We start from the raw sequence: 21743 nt of genomic DNA on the forward strand, positions 1-21743 counted from the left end.
GGCGATGGTTCATAGGGAAGCAATTTGATTGGAAATCTCTTGCGGGGAACAGTATCGAAAACCTTCTGGAAATCTAAAGATATGCAATCAGTTTGACAGCTCCTGTCGATAGCACTCATTACTTTGTGAGAATAAAGAGCTATTTGTGTTTCACAAGAACGATATTTTCTGAATCCGTGGTGGCTGTTTGTGAATAAATCGTTTTCTTCGAGGCGGGAAGCTTTCTTAATATACTTTCCGCAATTTTCAAAAATCATTCCAACGAATCTAATTCTTCTATTTGCCCACTCTTCTGCTGATTTCACGTGACATTTTATCTTATATAGCTTCGCATTGTTACCCTTAGATATTCAAACAAGTTCCACAAGCTTACAAGTAACGCTGTAATTTCACATCAAGTCTTTTCTTTTTTAAGAGCATTATCTTGCATTAATCCACATTTCAGACCAGCAATCATTCAGTCATAAATCAGTCTAGCAATGACATTTTCCTTTAAACAACGGTATCATCAGCAAACATTATGAGAGTGCTGCTGACCGTTCTTGATACATCGTTTGTGGTTACTAATAACATTGTGACACTCCATATTACTTTCGCTATTGCTGAACAGTCATCCAGTTCAAATTTCTCAAAAATATCTGAAACCAGTTATTTGTTTGAAATAGTACTACGTCTTCGTTATCAATCGACGTGTTGTACAGCGTCGAACGCCCTTCGGAAATCTTGGAAGACAAAACCTGCTTGTTCGAGAACATTTAGTATTTCCAAAATATCTTGTGTGAAATCAGGTTATCCACTAGGACGAAACGCACACATTAAAAAGTTGTGTATGAATTATGGTGTAGCGCATCACGTATTACAACAACAAAAGTATAATTTCATTGATATCAACGACATTTTTGAGCCAGACTGATAACTTTTCATAGTTTCGTCGTATTAAGAAAAGCGGATGTTTTGAACAGCAACCGCAACGTCTCGGAAGTTCGAGATGGCGGATCGTACTCTTCTTCGATAGATTCCGAAGCCTACGTTTCAATTTCACTTCTTGTCTAGAATGTTGAAGCCTTTTTTGTTGTACTGTAAACATAGTTTCTACTTTTTTCTCTTCGACTAATACGTCGTCAAAAAGCAAAATCAAATGGAAATTGCCCTTCAAATAAAAAACTAGTAATAACAATCTCCCATTGATGTCAGTACTACTGACTAGGAAAGGGCGTTTCTGGTAATACTCTAAGTGTACACCGTATATACCTCTCTGCCTTGACAACATGGTGTAAAAAACATTTATTGCAGCTGGAATAGTATCTCAAAGTGTTTGCACACGCACTAAAATAATACGTTCACTATCATCGTATTTAGCGCAGTCATAACTTTCAGTTTTTTTTTCTTTAATTTGGAACAGCACAAAATATATTTATGTGAATAGAATGGTAGGTTTGAAACAATGTCAGTCGAGGTGGCGCGTACAAGTTACGTGCAAAACACATTCATGCACCAAAAACTCCTTTTCCTTTAGGAGAAACACTAAAGATCAAAGTCCTATAATTTCTGGCACTGTGTTAATCTATTGATTGCAGAAGTATTATAGAGAATGTATACTGAAACAATTGCGACATTTTGGCAGAATAAGAAGTTATGTCAGTCTAAGATGCCAAGGAGACGTTGTAACCTTAACCATTCGGAAAACGAAGAGTAACTAATAATGACATAGTTTAGTGAGAATAAATAATCCATCGAGTTCCAAATCTTGTGGCAAGGATGTAAGGGGATCCGGGCACGTTGGAAAATACGTATCTGAAGCAATCTAAAATTTCTTCATACGAGAGTTGGAACTTAAATAGTGGCAACTATTTATTGACAACCGATACAAAAGAGTTACATGTTTGCACCTGTTACTGTCCTTCGAAGTAGTCACCAGCGTTGTGTAGAACCCGTTGCCAGCGATGTGGAACCGTTAGCAGAGCCTGTTCTGTCGATTGTGCGAATGGAGCGGTCTACTGCCTGTCGAATCTCTGGAACAGTTCTGAAGCGAATGCCACAAAATGATTCCTTCATCTTCGGAATTAAATTAAAGTCACTGGATATTGCTAAGACATTACAAAATGTGCCTAGTGAAAACTGGACTGGGCCATAACAGCTACAGTTAGCTTGAAGCAAAACCATCTATCTACTTTGTCAACATTCGTGCCCTCTCGAAGAGCCTCTGTTTGGTTATTACAGGTTCTGAAAATCAGTTTTAGATATAAAAACCGGAACAAAGGAAGACTCGAAGCTCATGTCTAAACCTACACAGAATCCACAAAAAAAAGGAAAAATAAAAAATTTCTTCTCTGTTGAACTGCGGTAAACAGTGAAGGAAAAGGTTCTGTCCATCACGAGGTCGTTAAGACGGAACACAGCCTCAAATTAGGAAAAGGTACTAACTTAGTTCCTTTTGAAAGGATTTAGGGAAACCAAGAAAACCTTAATCGATATAGCAGAACGAGATTCGAACACGGCTCCTACCGACTGCGAATCCAGTGCGTTAACCACTGCACCACCTTGGTCTGAAACACAAGAGCTGCCTACTATTTATACCTAAGATATGAACATTCTACTGCTTCACTAAAGACTTTTGTTTTAAAGACGTTTTTATTAGTATACTTTCTTGACTGCCAAAGAATTGCTATGTAACAACTCCCATTCACTAATCCCGCGCCGCACCGCGTTGCGCCGCGCCTCCCACGCTCTTGTTTCATCTGCGTTCCCCTCTTTCCCCTCCATCCCTTCCACAGCCTCCTCCCCACCACAAGTGCAGCGTACAATCATATCCTATGGATCTCAGTCAATGAAGTGACGTAACACGCTCTCATTGGCTGAACCGCTGCATCCACGTGACCTTAGACCACCGGCGTATAAAGGGCAATATGAACGGGGGTGTAAAGGTGGGGTGCTGCTACGAAATGAATGTAGAGGTGGGAACAGTTATTGGAATCTTCCAAACGCGTAGGTGAGAAGATTATGAGAGCACAGAAGCTACAGAGCGCAGATGAGATGTGGCTGCGGTGCAGGATGTCGGCAGGGAGCGTGTAGAGTTCGCTGCGTCAGTTGAGAGACAGCTTCCGAGCGGAGAGGCAAGGCACAAGCAATTCGAGGCCCGTCGATCGCGGCTGTACGGTGCGTGTTGTGTGTATAGTGACAGTACGGCAGCGTTTGTTTATGATATGCCTTCGGAAGATAGCGATCGTGTAACTGTTATGGAGCTGTGTGTTAGTAAGGAGTGGCTGCTACAAGAACTCCGGTCAGATCCATCTCGGCTTGTAATATTAGATTGCCGCAGTTCAAACGAATACGGCGAATCTCATATAAGGCATGCTCTAAATTTCAGTATTCCTAGTATAATGTTAAGGAGATTGGCGGCGGGTAAAATTGATTTGTTATCAACGATTAAATGCCGTGATTTAAAAGCGAAAATTGCTAGCGCCTATAAAGAGAATTTATTTGTTTTGTATGGCGATTTCGTAGTCACAGAACAGCAGCAGAGAAGCCAACAAGCCACTTTTACAGCAAGTGATACTCTACATGTACTTGCTAAACGTTTGACACAAGATGGCTGCCAAGTCGTATGCTTGGAAGGTGAGTAATATACTATTTGTTTCTTTGTTTGTCCAATTAACACATAACTGCCTCACTTGTATTCATCAAGGGTGGGGGGGAGGAGGAGGAGGAGGAGGCGGCTGTGCTGGGCACGGTTAGTTCTTTGTTTCTGGTTTTAAAGACTTTGCCCGTCAAAGTGTTTAACAGGAAAGAATGTGCACGCTTGTTTGTACACGATGTGTTATGAAGCTTTGAAGTACTGTACTAGTTTTTGGGACTCGTTTAACTTAGTTTCATTTCACTGCGGAGGGCCATTACTAATTTGATCTGTGAAGTTTTCAAAATACTGTTGCAAGAACGATATGTGTCAAAAGTCTTAATTTGTGTGCTGTTTACTTATTTAAATAACGTAGCATATGTATTTGATACACGATGACAGAAATATAGCCGTGACATTGTGTATGTTTGCTCACAATACTACTTGTTTTCCTGTGCAACGCACTATTTAGGGACTTCAGCACGCCTTGTGTTTACAGTGAAATAGCCCAATAATATCATTCGATTTGGCATACCTGCGGACATTTTTTTTTTTTTCCTCCAAAAAAATCTCTCTCTCTGTGGGCGTGGGGGGGGGGGGGGGGAGGAGTAGTCTAGATACAGAGAAATCAACAAGGTAAATGTTGTAAACAGTATGCATGTGCAGCCTCCAAGAGAGTGAAGGTGAATTAAAGTTGTTAGTTTATACAAAAATGTTTATATGATCAGCTTAAAAAATAAAGTATAAAACCTTTTCGGACAGGAACCCTATTCTCTTGATATTCCAATCATGTATTGCAACTAACAAGCAAAACAAAAAGTTTTGTAAACATACTTACAGTGTGGTTTCATTTTTCATTTATCTTGTGTGGAAAAACAAAGATGATTTTTCTTTCTTTCTATATCTTTGTGTACTCTAGACTCCTATATTCAGTTATTCATCTAATCTTGATGTTTTTCGATGTGTACTTTTGTTCACAGCTATGTCTGACTACTCAGATGTTTATTTCATTGTAAAGGTGATTACATCAGTACCTCTTAGTATGTTGCAAGTTCACTAGCCATATCCCTTCGATTGATGGAAGCAGCAAAATGAAGTAGCTCAATGTTGTATTTTTATCCGCTACAGACATTGTATGCAGTTAAATTTGATATTGATGGAAATTTTTCTGGTATAATTTTAAGATCTTATACTTGCATGTTTTCTATGAGGAAAAAGTATAATTATTTGTAGGCCCTATTCAGATGTTACACATTATTTATTCCACTGAGATAATTCAAATGGAAATCACAGTAACTTCCATTGTCCCCATAATTTATCATGTGATTTGATTTCATCTGTGTACACAAAAATAAATTTATGTTTGTGACTGCACTGAAAGTTATGTGATGGGGTAGAAAACAACATGTTACGCAAAAATTGATCCAGATACAAAGTAGATTTTCAGGAGTTCATTACAGATACTCTTTCAGCAGCCATTCAGCAATGGAATGCTTTCCCAGTAGTGGAAGTGTATAAGATGTCCAGCAGAGTTGTGGGTCTTTTTTTATATATAGTGGTTTTGTTTACATTGTTGTCACACTGTGTTGTCATTTGGTTATAGGCTACACACTTTCCTGGATTCTGTGAGCTTCATGATGTAAATCATTGTTTTAAGTGATCTGTTCCCCAGTTTGACACTTAACTATCTTTTCTACCTCATATTTTGATATTTTATTATTCATCTAACAAAAGTAATTAAAGTGTAATCAAATACAACTGATTGCACTTTCATTATGCTTTGCTGAAACTTGTAATGTGTGACTTTCCCCTCCCTTCATGAAATTATAAGTATTGGAATATACTGTTTTGTTTGTGTTAAAACAATCCTGTTTTGTTAAGATTTTGTTGTAAGCAGCAACTGTTCTGTTGTGCTCTTACAAGATTTTGTTATCAACTCCATTGCCACATCTTCATAATATTAATAACATTGTACAAAATGCTGCTGTTTTGTGTCCTTAGCATTATAAGTTTTCTATGGGCATCTCTTTGAAAACTATTTCTGAGCAATGTTAGTCATGTTTGTCAGTTTACTTTTTGAAAACTAATGTTTCTTTGTAAAACAACGAGAGGCCAGTGTAGTTCAGTCTGTCATATATCTTGGTGATAGTTGAATTGTGATAGCTGGTAACATTGACAGCTGATGAACTGACTCTCGAACACAAGAATCCCAGCAACAGTCAGTGTTAATACAGGGCAGAAACTGTTTGGCACAACATAATGTGGCTTGAACTAAACACCTAACTACTATGAACAACAGATGTAGTGATTCTGGACGAAGAACAACTACAGTTTCATTTCCCTGAGATCTCTGGGAGGTTTATTATGTTTTCCATGGTCTACTGGATTAGGCTGATGAGTTGTGATGTTCTATTTATTCTTAATCACCATATTACATTTGTAATATGCCTGAATTTTAGATGATTGGCTTTTGGCCATTAAGCACATTCCATGTGATGCACTTTGATGAATGTAAATATGTGCTATGGTCTTTTGTTTCACACTGAACCTGTGATACTTCATACAATTTGGCTTGTTGGATTTACCTGACGAGTAATCACACTCAATGTTGAAACTGTTTTGTACGAGTGATTGAGTCTGTATATCTTCGTGAATATATACCATTATTGGTCTTTATGTCATATTTACACAAGTGGCTTCACACGCAACATGAGGGTTAATAAAATCGTGTTCATTCCATGTTTTTGTACTTGAAGTTGGTTTTTTTACAGACTGTTTATTAACTCCATGTTTGTCATTAAGAAGAAGTACATTTGTCTACCTTGTCCTCACCTGCCCCCTCTGCACCACACTTAACCCAGTCTGATCAGCTGAGAGAGAGTAACAAGTTGATTACTGCTCACAAAATGCACTGACGTTGAGGTCTTCATATTTCCATCTCGTACTCTCCATCATACATCCATGTTGCCTGGTTTCATACTTCTGTGCGTATAAGACATTTGTATGGGGCTAATATCCTTTCAGTTAAGCTCCCTAAACACCAATCAACCAACTTCTTGCCTACTTCTTATTATGCTGTAGCTGAAATGTCAATGTATGATGTAAGTGGTGAGAATAGACTTCATGTATGTTTCATTTCGATGTCAGTCAGTATGTTCTATATTTGTCACCTATCTTGCCAATGCAACTCTCTCTTCGTGACACTGTGCTTCCTTCATTCTTATAACTGAATGTCACTGCTGTCAGATCTCCATTTTGTATGATTAATAAAAAATTATTATTGAACATTGCATCAGTTATGGCATCTGTCTGAAATGGCAATTTTGAGTCACTTCAGGGAGCATTTACTTTTTTAATTTCTACTTTGTGATGCAACATTACTTGTTCCCTTACCCTGTTAAACAATATTCATCTTCATTACATAAATAACTGTGGCAAGCGTTAGTAGATTAATTTGGGTGGTGTCGACGTATATATGGATTCTGTACGGTCTCCCCATAGATGGATTGGTAGAAAGAAAGCTGCTGGTGTTTCAAAAGATGTGTAATAGAGAAAGCAAGGTGCGGGAAGTGGGTTACTGTAAAAATACATCAAATCAATTGAAGCATTTAGAGACTTCACTAAAGCTGCTAGCTGATAATTGGCACAGCACTTACTAATGTAAGGCCAGTTATCATCAAAATCTTTTTATTTTCCTGTCTTAACAATAACATTTCCAAATGCGGGTACCAGTTTCAACCAGCCAGTGATCACCATCAGCATGTGTAAGTGCACATGATGTAAGCAGTGGTCTAAGCTTTCTGTTGTGTTGTCAATGTATGATATTTCGAGGGAGATACTGGCATCGGCCACAATTAATGATTGAAATAATTCAATAGCGAAACTTTAAAAATTTGTGTCGGACCGGGACTCGAACCCGGATTTCCCACTTTACCTGAGCAGTTGCCTTAACTGCTTTGGCTATCAGCGCACGCTTTCTGTCCAACACAAATTCTCAATTTGTTGCACATTACTAAGTAGCATCCCTGTCCCTTTACCTCATTTGCCCACAGCATTTTCTGTATTCCTGCAAGAGTTTCGGACCCTGTATGCACACTGATTATACCATAGCAGTCAACCTTATACCTCGTCAGACAGAACAGATACCACTCATACATGTAGTATATGAATATCATAGTCCGTCACTTATTCTGTGTTGAAAGTATATAATGTTTTCCATTTATATCCTTAAATGACTCCATGCTGTTTGTAACTGTTGATTTTCAGTTTATTTTTGTACAACAGTCACAGGTGGTGTGGACTACTATGAGAAATTGGCTACTGTGGACCATGTTCATAGAAAATTATTTTCCAGTTACCATAGGCAGCTGTTCAACAAGTGCTTCTGGATAATATGCCACCTCCAGACTTTCAACGAGATACTTCCTTGGATCCACTACCATCCGTTTCCCTAGCTATATAGCCTACTCACCTCTATTTAATCTTCTTTACAGCAATTATTATGTCTTCCACTTCATCCTGTTCCAAGACACCCTTGCTTATTTTCCTTTTTTTTGCTAATTATGGAAATACATCTCTCCCTTTCACCATGCTAGACGGCACAGTGGTTAGCATGCTGGACTCGCATTCAGGAGGATGATGGTTCAAACCAGCATCCGATCATCCTGATTTAGGTTTCCCATGATTTTCCTAAATCACTTCAGGCAAATGCCGGGATGGTCCCTTTGAAAGGGCACGGCTGACTTCCTTCCCCACCCTTCCATAATCCAATGGGACAAATGACCTTACTGTTTGGTCCCTTCTCTCCAAATGAACCAACCAACCAGCCATCTCTCCCTTTCTCACTGACCACTCTGTTTTGAATAGTTTCCGCCATAAATCAAAATTAGTAATACAAACTGATTGCGAACTTTGATTTTCAGACATTTCGGAAGCTTAGCTTTGAAAGCTTTGTTTGGTTTACACAATGTGCTGACACACACTTTACTCTTTCCTTTATTTCTTTTTTTGGCTGTGTATTTGTTTAAAATTGCTGTAATTACAAAAGCTGCTGAAAACATTTTTTGTATAGTTTGCTCCACAACTCTAATACATTTGAAGAAATTCGTATTAATACCATAAGCTACTTTTAGTGAATAATTAATTGGCAAATGGTTTTGGTAGAAAGTACCATATTAAAGTTGGTGTAAAAATACATTATAACCAAAACCTCTTCGTAGAATAGGTTAACACACAAAAGGTCATATCCAAGTTAGCAGCTATCTTGGTCAAGAAAATTTACATCGAAACCTGTACTGCTGTCACTTGTCCTCCACATCACATAGCAATATAGGTCTGTTACAATTGTAAGGTATTGATGTGTGCCTTAAGACTATGACAGGCTTGTGTTTTTATGTGATGTGAAGAACATACAATCGCAGTACAGATTTTGGTGTAATGTTTATAGACCAAGATAATTGCTAACTTGGATATGACGATGTGTGTGTTAACCTGTACTACCAAGGAGCTGTTATTATAATGGATTTTTTTTACGTTGACTTGCAAATGGTACTTCTTTCTGAAATTATTTATCAATACTGCATGATTCACTAATAGGAGCTCATGGTGGTATGAATTTCTTCAAAAGCTCTTCAACTGGTTCTATGATTTTGTCATGAATTTGTGGAGTTTTATTTGCAGGGTGTTGATTGTGTGTTACTTTTGTTTCATTATTATTGTTTCTCCGGTCTGTTTCAGACTTTCTCCCACAAGCTCTTCCATTTGTTGTTGACATCTCTTTTAGCTCTCCCACTAGTCTCATTGTCTAATAGAAGCAGTGACATTGATAGTTTACAGTATACCTACATATTTTGCATCATTTCTTGTTTTTCCAAGAACTGTTGGTACAGAATGCGTTGAAAATGAGTCAAAAGCTTTGTTAAAATCCATGAATCACAGGCAAAGTAATGATTCATATTCATTAATCCATTCTGAAATATCTTCCATGACTTACAATCGGTGCTTTGTGCTATAATCACTTGTAAAGCATTTTTACTTCGCATGATTTAAAAACAATGTTGATACTTTCAGAGAATGTCTTTTACCTTATGAGGAGCAGCTTGAGAAGCCTATACTATTTAACATCTTGTTTGCCTTGTTTCATGCAAAGTAAAACAATTGCAGCATTAAACCCTTTTTTTTCCAAACAATATCATCTGTCCTTTCTGGATACCTCAAATGCCTTTATACACCTCATGCTTTATTGTTATTAATAACTATCTGTGTTTCTGTTTTCTGTCTTGAACTGTAAGTGTACAAGCGTTCAAAGAATTACGCAAGTACTTTTCTTTAAATTTTTCTATGACTTCTAGTGTCTTAACTGATGGAAATGTGGTGTCTACCCAATGCAAGTTTTGGTTTCGTCATATCTTCTGACATCCTATCAAAGGCGGTTCTGGATAGTTTTGTTTAATTCAGCATTTTATATCCTACTTCCAACTGGAATCTCCAGTTGCGATCTTGTGGAATATGTCGTAATTATCAGCTTCTTGTATTAAAGGTATTTTAGCTCCTCACCTTAATGTGAGCATGGATTTGCAGAGAAATAATATATTGAAAAATCCGCCTCAGTTTCGCAACTGAGGCGGATTTTTCAGTATATTAGTCTATCACAGTTGCTGATGGGGCTGCAATATGCGAAAAATTCTTAGATTTGCAGAGACTTTATTAGACTTGCAAACAGATTTTGTTTATTTTGAGGTTTTGATGTTCTGAGGTTCCTTCAAATCTGCAGTAATATTAGTAAAGTTTCATATTAAAACCTAAACTTAATTTTCTTCCACAGTAATCAAGCAATATCCAGATTTTAATTCCGTTAGTCGTCGTAAAGGCTAGACATCATCCTGGAGCCGGCCGGAGTGGCCGTGCGGTTCTAAGCGCTACAGTCTGGAACCGGGCGACCGCTACGGTAGCAGGTTCTAATCCTGCCCCGGGCATGGTTGTGTGTCATGTTCTTAGGTTAGTTAGGTTTATTTAGTTCTAGGTTCTAGGCGACTGATGACCTCAGAAGTTAAGTCGCATAGTGCTCAGAGCCATTTGAACCATCGTCCTGGAGGTCCCGCAGTCGATCCCGGGTAGGGACGGGATTTTTCCTCGTTTCACTCTCTTCCGGACGGCCCCAGGTCCACTCAGCTTGCTGTCAAAATGGGTACCTAGATCTACCTAGGGGGTAAGAGGAGGCTGGAGCACGTAACCCCCCCTCCTGCTCCCCCTCCCCCCCTCCTGCTCCCCCTCCCCCTCCTCCCCTCCCCGTCCCCTCCCCCGCCAATGCCGCAGAGGATAGAGCGGCTACAGTCAGGCAGATAGTCCGGTGGTGGACTTACACCACAGACCTCAACCTTTTGTGTCTTCATTTATTTTTCATCGAACCCTACTGTATACCATTTAATGTTTTTTTTTTAAATACCTCTTCGCACAGTACTAACCCGTCTTCATATGTTGCACGTAACCAGTTTATTCTCCCTAAATAAGAAGTTCTAGTCGCAGCTCGGTTTCTACGGTCAGTATCATTGTTTACTTTGATAACTCTGTGGGCAAGTTGCGAGTACACAAGTAGTTGGGTGTTACACATGGTCGTGTTACGAAGTTCCAAATCTGGGGATAAACACGACCAATTCACAAGCTTAATTACGTGCAGCAGAGCCCTGAAGTATTCAGCCAGTACCGTCATTTGCTAGCCGGTCGTTGTCACTCCTAGAGCATTTCCCGTCAAAAGGGATGCAAACATTGAGTAAGCATGCTGTATGCAGTGCGGCTTGGCGAGCAGCCCATTCATATTTGTTCCCTGCAAAGCTGTCTACCAAGTTGTTGGTTACCTTGTGCGTACGAGCAGCTGCATGGTGTTAACAGCTACCATGATCGGTTACGTTCATCCTTACGAAGGTGTATTTAAAGTTTCTCCCACCTTTATTTGTCACCTTTTTGCAGACAACTTAAGGGTTGCATCTTATTTAGAGATGTTTTAAAGCGTTGTATTTAAAAATGGTGTTACGAAAAAAAAGCGACATTGTGCTTGTCGTGTGCTTACAATTTGTTCTACTGAACCTTTCCCCCTCTTAAATGTATCAGAAACTGCCAGAAGTGGTACTTTTTTTTTCCCTCGAGGATCATCATCCTGTGAGGAAGATGTGACAGTACTGCTGTGTGAGGAGTGATCCTTTCAGAAAGAATTACGCGGTTAGCCCAGTTAGTACATGAATACGCTCTGTAAGCACTTCTAGTCTCCATAGAACAGAGATTTCACTTGACAGGTGCTGGTTCCATTGTGTATTTGGACATCTCAGAAGCCTGTGGGAGCCGCCACGCCGCCCCTGCCCCCTCCCCCCCCCCCCCCCCCCCCCCACACACACACAGACACACTTGTTAGTAGTGAAAAACTTGCTACAAGAACTGTCTTTCTTCAAATCACACTCTGCCGGTTAATTTGTCTTGAAGATTCGATACCATTAGACGCATTAGAAACTGAATAATATATACCTGACTGCTTTCAACACTTACTTTCGTTCTAATAGTGATGGTAACGTGTTGTGGTAGTGTGTGAACGAGATGAAAACGTTGCGGGGCTGTCCTGGTCTACTATGAGCGGTCAACTGCAGCTTTACATCTCAGGACAACGGGCAGCGCTCCGTCCACGATTATTATATTACCGTCGATGACGCCTAAGATATGCTGAATAGGAATAAAGTCAAGTGAACTAAGGACCCACGCAAACGTCTATGAGTTTTGTTCCTCAAACCATTCTCGCAGAGTTCAGGTACGTTGCGTGTTTAATGTGTCGAACACATGCAGGTCGCCGAAGGCATACAAACGGTTGCACATAATCAGTGTTCCTCTGTCGTTTGCTTGTAAGAGACAGCCCCCGAACAAGAAACCCATCACCGGTCTGAACGATGCCCTGTTGGCATGTGGGAAGCATCACCTCACGCGATTTTCGGCATACTCTGACCTTGCCATCAGAGTGCAAGCGATTTTTTTTGTTTTGTTTTTCATGTTTCGAATGTCCAGTGTCGGAGGTATCGTGCTAAATTCGAATTTTACGTCTGAGCCGAGCAGAGGTACGTTTGGGCCGATGGCTCCAGTAATCCATAGCTAGTTGGTGACTTCGTATTCTGGCTACATCTCAATCACGTGACACGACGGCCAATTAAATTTACCTTGGCGACATGAGCACTCGCTCTCCAACAAAGCAGTAGGGTGGGTTCAGTCTACCGGTACCGGGCGTCTGTGTTGACATGTGACGTAATGTCGATGTAGCATCATACGTTCGCTAGCAGAGATAGAAAACTGACAATATTTATTTTGCTTGTGTACTGTTATTTTAAATGTAGGTTGCAGTGATAGATTCGTTTGTAAAATGAGGAAACGGCACAACAGTGGCTCAATCAACAGTCTACTGTTGCATATACCACCTGTTCCGGAGCAATTCCAGTTCCATCATCTGGTCTAAATGTATAATCACTTAACCACCAGAGGTTATCCTCTTCCGAAACCAGTAGCGTATGCTATAAAAGACTACTGATTTGGCAACTACTGTGCGCTTTCTTTAATTTACAAAGTGGACTTGTACAGTTTTGTCTGCCCCACAAGAGAAACTATGTAGTGATAGATTGATGTATAGCGTAGGCCAAGAATATGTTGAAAGACGTGTTTGGCTGTGAGCTGAGATGGTCAAGCCAACAAATGTGAAGCCATGAGAATAACTATAATCCTTAGGACGTGTATTTCACTCTGTATTGGATTCGACGAGTAGTTTGTCCACTATTTTGATGACGTTCATGAGTCAAAGCAGTCTAGACAGGTTAAATATTTACAGCATGTAAACTAAAATAAGGAAGTACAAGTTTGAAGAAGAGATATTTGGGCTAGTTTGGCCACAGAGAAATTTCTTCATCTTTTGATTTAAACTCTCAAAGATAGCAGAGATACTAGATTCGAATTCAGGAGATGATTGATTCAAATCGCTGTCCAGGCATCGTGATTCAGATTTCCAGTTTCGTAAATGCCTTTGGTAGGCCGCTGCCCCGTCTTCTTCTATCCTTTCCCAGCTGAACCAGAGCTCAGGCTGTAATACCGTGATTCGACTTCAGTCTCTAACATATCTTCAGTCCACCATATTTTCACGTAAATAAGTAGATCAGGTAGAGAAGTACGTAAAACACAATCAGAAAACTTAGCAGCGGCTGCAGCGTGGGGAGAAAGGCCGTATTTTTTTCTCGGGAAGCATTAAATTCTGAAACGTGCTCAGTTTACCACAAAGTGACGTTGTATCGTGGATGCGAAAATTAAGACTTAATGCGTTTTGGTGCTCTGACATGTACATACTATCTCGTGATTTTGAGAAATGAAGTTAATTAACCCATATAGTTATCCGTATTCTCAGTCTGAGCGCTGTTGTGTACACAAAAAAAAAAAAAAAAATAGAAATGATCTCAAACGCAACAAATTTCTGCGTAACGTCGGTACATAAGCGCGATTTATGTACCCACAGGCTTGGTTGTATCCTTTGGCGTTATAAATCCAATATGCCTTGCGCCTGCCTATATGGTCTGCCCAAAGACTTCATCTGAATTGAGAATAGTTCTCGTTTTCGTTCTTAGGAATGTGAACACCTATTCCTCATCCATAAAACAATACTGCAGTACAACGCTGTCATCTTCGTTTGGCAGGATTCTTGATCCTTTGTTGGTTAAAGCACTGGGGAACGTCCGTGGTTGGTACCCTGTAGCTGCTCGGATTGGAATAGATTCGTAACATAATCATAATTCCTAGTTAAGCTTTTTGTACATCACAACCGTGTCCATTAGCGTAACTTTCTGCTTGGTCGTGTCTTCCATTGTTACTGAGCCAAGTAGAGTTGTGATCGACACCGGGCCCGTATTCGGGAGGCTTGGAGTTACTCTCCAGTTCGTCATCCCAACTAAAGTTTTTCGTTATAACCCTTTAAACTGGGCTGATTGCTTTGAACAGGACATGACTGATTTTCCTCGTAAATCTTCAACATAAGAAATTTTAAGTCTGTAGACAGGCCAGTAAATCCTTAATTTTCAATATTTCCAGCTGTTGACCCTCGCATTGGTGTTAACATCATCGCAGATGGAACAACGTGTGAATTTTGGTGGTAACTTCTTTAAATTTGGGGCAAGTGAACGGTGGCGAGCGTGGGGTTTCGACGTTTTTGGCAGACATAAACCTGGCAGTCGACTATAAATTTACCGTTGAAACCCAAAATCAAGCTGGTCAAACGAGAATTTGAACCCGTCTCAATCGTATGATTTCACGGTGTCCAGCGAAGGAGTCCCTGATCTCATAATTAAGTGTATCGAAAAGAAAGATTGCTGAACTGGTACAACAAAAGGTATATTTATTGTGAAAGTTGCAAGAATTTTATACATACGTTATGCAGAAGCTTCGAAATAGTTCCAAAAGCTCCTAACAGATAGCGTTGTGCAAATTTTACAGTATCGGCATTTATAATTAAACTCGTCGTCAGCAAGCAGTCTTTGCAATCATACCAATCGTTTTGGAATGTCGACCACTCACGGTACGGACGTGGCGCAAACGAACAATGAAATTTGTCAAGACATCCTGTAGTGTCTCATCGGAAATGGGTGCATATACCAGAGAGATCGCCAATTCAAGCTCGTCCAGCGTGGTGGGATGGTTCCGCTAGACATGTCTTTCAATGTGCCCAACAAAAAGTACTCACAAGGAATGAGATCGGGCGAATGTCGAGGGAAATCCATCCCTGCTCCAATAAATTTGCAATAGTCCAACGCAACTGCTCTATTCCCGAAGTATTCATCAAGAAAATGGTGCGATGTGGTCTGGCCTCATTTTACACGAACCACTCTGTACTTCGTCGATACTCCAGCGCTAGTTCTGTAGCAACGAATTGTCCCAAAATTGCAACTGAGGCTCTTACGTTTACCAGCGATTGTTTCTCGTGTGCAAAAAGGGTCAGTAGTGCCTCTGCTGCATACCGCTGTCCAAACAGGAACTTTTGGAGAATATATTGACTTCGCACCACTCAAATAGGGAAATCCATAATTGTCAGTTTCGTTTATGGAAGACTCCATTCAGGTGGGAGTGTACATTATCTGTGAACCAGATGCAGCGAACATCAAATCCTTCATTATCAATCATTGTGAGAATCTGGTTAGCGAAGTCAGCCCTCTATCGCACAACTCTGCATCTACAAGGCTGCTGTGCAATCCACAGTTAAGTGTGTGGCAGAGGGTTCATTTAATCACCTTTGAGCCAGGGGCTACTTCTCAACCGTTCCACTCTCGAACAACGCACAGTAAAAACGAACACTTAAATCTTTCCGTACGGGTATAGCCTGGTGGCATTGGATTTTGAGTGGTAACATGTGGAGGCGCTCTCAGTATCTTGTTCTAGCTGAAACGCTTCAAACCAGTCTCTGCTGCAATTCTTCTTATGGATTTTCTTAAATTTTGCGGAACAGTGGCAGAAACCGTAGCGAGATTCTCAGGAGTAATAGCATTTTGCCTGGGACCAACATTCCCTGCTAGATCATCAGCCATGCCGCCTGCCTTTGGAATTCGGGGAATAGCATGCGGATAGTTTTCATTTCCGGTCTTTTTTCCCCCTTTTTTTAACGTTAAATCGTGTTTGAAAACTGTGCCTTGTCGTAAAACTGTGTTCTAACCAGTGATATTCCAGTAACAGAAAAACACATTGTGCCAGTGGGATACATGATTTCAACCTCTTCCTTTGGTTCGCTAATCTCCTCCTCCGTTTTAATGGTGGAGCTAATGGCTGTGAACCGCGGCGCAGTATTTAAAGGCACTACATATAGTGATTACAGCTCCATGTGTTAGCAGCTTTCTGAACTATTTCGAAACTTTCCCATAACTTCTGTGTAAAATTCTTACCGCTTTCACAGTAAGTATACCGTTTGTTGCACTCATCTGTCGATCTTAGTTTTCGAAATATTCGAGTTTGACTCTTAATTTTGGCACCCCTCACAAGAATTACTTGTGCAAAACGGTTAGAGTAGTTCAGAGGAATCCTTCGGATAATGTACTTCGAGAGAACAGAAACTCGCTACGAGCTGACCATGGGATTGATTGATGTTTGTAATGCATCTGTTTCGGGAAAGCTTCCAGTGTTACACACGGTTGTGATCCTACGACGAACGCGATGTGTGTTTCATGGTCATTAAATTGACCGCTTATGATTTTAAGAAAGATACAGCCCTGAATGTTACATAGTTCAGTAGAAGCAAACTGTTTTCTATAGATTGTGTGCCCATAATACTCATAAGTAAATCTTATTGGGGATGAAGAAAAATTCTAAAATCCATACCCCCACCTCTCTATTCGTAGTTTATTTTTGAAATATCGTTACCAAATTCGTTGGAGAAAGATTTTTGTCACGGGAAAGGCTGTGAGGAATTTGCATTACTAAGTTGTAGCGGATGGTAAATTGGTGCACAGAAGGAAACTTAGTTGTTACAAATGACGATCGTGTGTTTCTCTCAGTACTGCATTTTCTGTTTATACATTCTGAATTCAGAGATATGAAGGGGAAGAAAAATAGAAGGCTGTCTCTGAAGTGGCTGGATTTGATCTTAATAAATCTGAGAAAATTTCTTGGTACTAGTTGAAAGACGGCGGCCTCGAAATCATCTGTTTGGGCACGCTTACACGTACTTGAGTTCGGGTCAGAGATTTTCTCCGCCCTGGGAATGGGTGTTCGTGGTGTCCTCATCATCATTCGGGTAGTGGCGAGACTGGAAATGCAAAGATTGGAACTTGTGCGCACGTTGATGACCACGATGTTGAGCTTCCCACAAAGTCATCATCGGACTCAAGTCGTCGTAATTTTCAACCGGTTATGACCAAGTACCATGGAGCCTATGCTGGCATTTGTAAGCTTTTTCATTCTCTGGGTTCACTGATTTAAATGCCAGGAGAACGAACATCAAATTCACTAGTTTTAGATGAAGACAAATATTGTGCTTCAATACGGATTTTAAAGAGCTAAGCTGAGTAATGTTCGCAACTAGACGTAATATTGTAGATCCACTAATTATCGTGAGAAATGCAGACTTACATTTCACACTTTTGGATCGGTTACGTAGTTTCTATACAGTTGATTACTCATGCATTTAAGTGGAAATTGTCAAAGAAACCAAGTAGTTACGTTTCTGTATCGTGCCACTAAATCTTGCGTAAGTATAAACAAATATAACGAGCCATTCATTTGTACTGGGCAGGTCTTTTCTTGTCGAATGTTGTTCAAATAATTAGCTCTTCCGCTTCCTTCTACACCTTTTTGTGCTGCGATATGGGGACCGATAAATAGGGCTACACCTGTGATCAATGTACGCATAGTCAATACGTTCCGAACATATGTCAGTTATTATTTTGTCAATATCCCAGACATCAACGTGTATCGATATTCTTGCCTGCGTAGCTAGGAACGATTTTAAAAGCAATTTTGTGGAGCAATGACTGCCGTTGAAATTAAATGTAATAGCGATTGGAGGGCGGAGCGTAAGTTTTATACTACCAAGTGACGTGGTTTTCCACAGAGAAGGGCTCAGAGAACACTTCCACACAGATTTTCTTTTGGAAAAGAATTTTACTGTCACATGATTTCAGGATGAAGTAAAGTAAATTCTCTTATTCGAAACTATGAACAACACCGTTCAGTTTTTATTTACAAAGAATTGTCTGACAGGATTTTAGGGAGACAAAGCTGATACACGAACATTTTTTTGCCGCGAAATTGTTTTCGAATCATTCAGTATTTGGTTTTTGCGCTAGACATGGCCAATTAGGTAGTCGACAAAGGCGGAAAATAAAGCTATTTACCTTTGCAATGGTGTTGTGAAAAAAGGAGAGGGAACATAGCGGTGCTTTGCATTCCAGTGTAGTGAATTTACAGGTGGAACTACAAGCACTGTGAGCCTATTACAGGATTTGAATACTGGTGCAGCACGTAGGACTGAGTAATTAAACATGACCAATTAATTTCTGGTTCAAATGGCTCTAAGCACTATGGGACTTAACATATGAGGTCACCAGTCCCCTAGACTTAGAACTACTTAAACCTAACTAACCTAAGGACATCACACACATCCATGCCCGAGGCAGGATTCGAACCTGCGACCGTAGCGGTCGCGCGGTTCCAGACTGTGGCGCCTAGAACCGCTCGGCCACACCGGCCAGCTAATTTCTGGTGCTAACTCTTTTTGCAAAGACTACTGCTTGAAGAATTAAATGCAGTGTGTCAATTATAGACTAGCTAGTTTTACGTGAAGAAAGAACTCCCGTGAAGCGGTGGACATTCGCAGTTTTAAAAGAAAATTTGAGTCAAAATAACAAATTGAAGTCTATTTGTAATAGTCGATAATTACTGACGGTCTTTCATCAGTTGCCTGCTAAAAATGTTCGTAGTGTTGGTGATGTACGAGAACAGAGTTGTCGGAGGTTTACTGAATATCCGTCATCTAAATGTGCAAGATAATGTCTCGTTTCATACTCAGGTACATGATTACTAATTATGAAAACGTACTAAGCAAAAAATCATCATAAAGATCAGTAACACCTTGAAAGTAATTCCCACTACAGTATATTTATGAAAGTTTTATTACATGACGTGTGGGCACAGCAAAATTATTCGTAAGTTTTTGGGTAATGGAATTTGTGAATGTTCCAAACATTTCATTTCCGGGGGATGTTAAATACAAAAGCACCCGTACATAACGATATGTCACTTCAGATAATAGTTATCGTGCTGAATATTCCCAAGAGAATCTCTTCAGAAATGAGAATGGCGTCACCAATAAAATCGTCACGTAGAGTTCTCGCTCCCGCGTTTTTTCACGCTCGATAGCAAGCCGCCAGGAATAGTATCTTTCTTCTGTCCTTGTTGACTCAGGTGTTTTTTTTTCTTTATTTGCCCATTGTCATGTATTATTGTTCAACTGAGATATCGCTTTCTTTAAACGTAATCTAGTCTGAACTCTGAACATCATTACTGTAATCCGAAAATTACTGTTTGCAAGTGGAAACAGAGATATTTAGAAGGCTGTTGCTCTAGCGAGATGCCTGAGTGACACAACTCAGGGAAAGCAGACCCCTTCCATGGAAACTCCACTTTCACAATTATCGATGGATGGAATAAGATGCCCTTGGTAATAAGCATTACTTCAGTTGCTGAGATACAGATAAAGTACAGCATGTAAATTTCAGACCTACGTTCTCGTTATCAGCAGGAACGCGTTATCAGAAAGGAGCTTTCAGTACACAGGACTGATCTCAAACGAAATTTCCTTACATGTGAAAGCTGTATGCTACCGAGCATTCATATTACTGTAATCTATGTGCAAAACTGAACGTATCATACATGCGAGTGATATAACTAGACAATGATCCAAAATTAACTTTTTTTATGATATAGCGCAATCTCAGAGTGAGAACTACTACAAATAGCTTTGTTGTTCACTTCTCTATCGTCTTCGAACTGACTGTCTTGGAGATCTCCAGTTTCTTTAAAGTCGCATACTTGAAGAGACTGTGTGGTTGCTGCCAAAAGCACAATTTGTAATAAAAGTAAAACGTGTGTTCTTAAGTGTGTTTCGTATTAACTGTTCATTCTTCCGCTGCCTCGCCATTCCTAAGTGTGTTGCCGGGTTATCAAACGTAAAGAATTGTATATTATACATTCTCCAAGTAAAATACAAAGATACTTCTCGCTGGTACCACATTAACCGTTACGCGTATATTATTTTGACATCGGCTATAGTCAATATGTGTAGTCAGGCGGAAGGAATGCCACTACCTGCAGGCTCTGACTCAGACTAAAGTATCAGTCCTTCAGCTTCAGTTATAGATAGAGTAGTTTGTGAAATTTTCGGTATTTGCGTGTGGCTACTGATTTCCGGCCCGCTATGGCACATCATTCCTCGTAATTCCAAAGAAAGTGAAATGCCGGTATTATATTCAGACGTACGAAACACGAAAATTGGCAACTTGTGGTGATATTGATGTTATGATTTTACTCCTTCTTTAAACCGACAAAATACGGAATTATCTTCAGGAAAAACAGAAGTGAGATACTTAAAGCCTAGTCAGGGCTTCATCGTTTGCTAGAGAGACTATTTTGGAGAACTGGCAACATCCTCAACCTTTTTTTTCTCTTATTACGCAGAGTAATGGTTTCCTATATATCAAATACAAATACAATGAAATGTGTTAGCCATTAAAGCGTATATAAAACCACGGATGGACGCAAAGGACCCTTTCCTGGTATTCAGGTGTCTCTTTTTTTCCGAATGACCAGGAATTGTTGGAACTGAGAGTTGCTGGAAGAGACGTTCAGTGAACTGACACTATCATCCCAAGTTGACGCACTGTTGTACCACACTGGCTGGAGTCCTCTTCTTCCCTTGTTTATTGACGTGAGTAGCTGTTGCGGCCGCTTCAGCAAAAAACTGGTGTAAATACTGCTTAGTGCCTTGTAAAGCAAAAATTCCGAAAACCAATGTTGCCGCCTACAAAACGACAAACGTGTGATAAAAGGCTAGTTGTGGTTGAGATACACGAGGCAAATCATTCTTAAGCTTGGTATGGAAAGAGGGAAAGAAATAGTTCAGTTCATATCGAAGAAATGGAAATGGTTTGCGTCATCCATCATTGTATTAGCTACAGCTTGTCTGTTTTCAACATGAAATCACTAGTTTACTCTAGGCTTATTTCCTTAATAAGTTCTTAATAAGTTCTAGGCTTATTTCCTTAATATACGACTTGAACTTCAGTAATAATGGCGTTACCATCCAAGCATTAGTGTGTCCCTAAAGGGTGATTTTTCCTCTTGATTCAACCGATATAAAATTGAATAGAATACAAAAAAGGTAAGAAGTAGCTAGTTCTACGAAGACGTACAATTTGACACTTTCCATCCCAAGCGATCGTAGTTGTACATAGTTGATACACCATCGACTATTTGTGCCTATAGTGATCATTATCTTTAATCACCTGCCTAGGAATTACATGCATCGATAACCTTTTACTCGAATGAGTTAGTGTTTCGCGTAGAATTCTCATAACACGCGCGCAAC

At 39.9% G+C, this 21743-nt stretch overlaps 1 protein-coding gene across 1 annotated transcript in view; it reads left to right on the forward strand.

The window, feature by feature from the left end:
• Positions 1 to 3305: 3305 nt before the first annotated feature.
• The window catches only part of LOC126471593 (dual specificity protein phosphatase Mpk3), a 164363-nt gene continuing 145925 nt past the window's right edge, over positions 3306 to 21743 (forward strand). The window contains exon 1 of the mRNA XM_050099828.1: positions 3306 to 3615. Within this exon, the coding sequence (XP_049955785.1) occupies positions 3381 to 3615 (235 nt within the window). The 5' untranslated portion in view covers positions 3306 to 3380. The remainder of the gene's footprint in view (positions 3616 to 21743) is intronic.

This window comes from Schistocerca serialis, chromosome 3, assembly GCF_023864345.2.
Source record: "Schistocerca serialis cubense isolate TAMUIC-IGC-003099 chromosome 3, iqSchSeri2.2, whole genome shotgun sequence".
Taxonomy (NCBI): Eukaryota; Metazoa; Arthropoda; class Insecta; order Orthoptera; family Acrididae; genus Schistocerca; species Schistocerca serialis.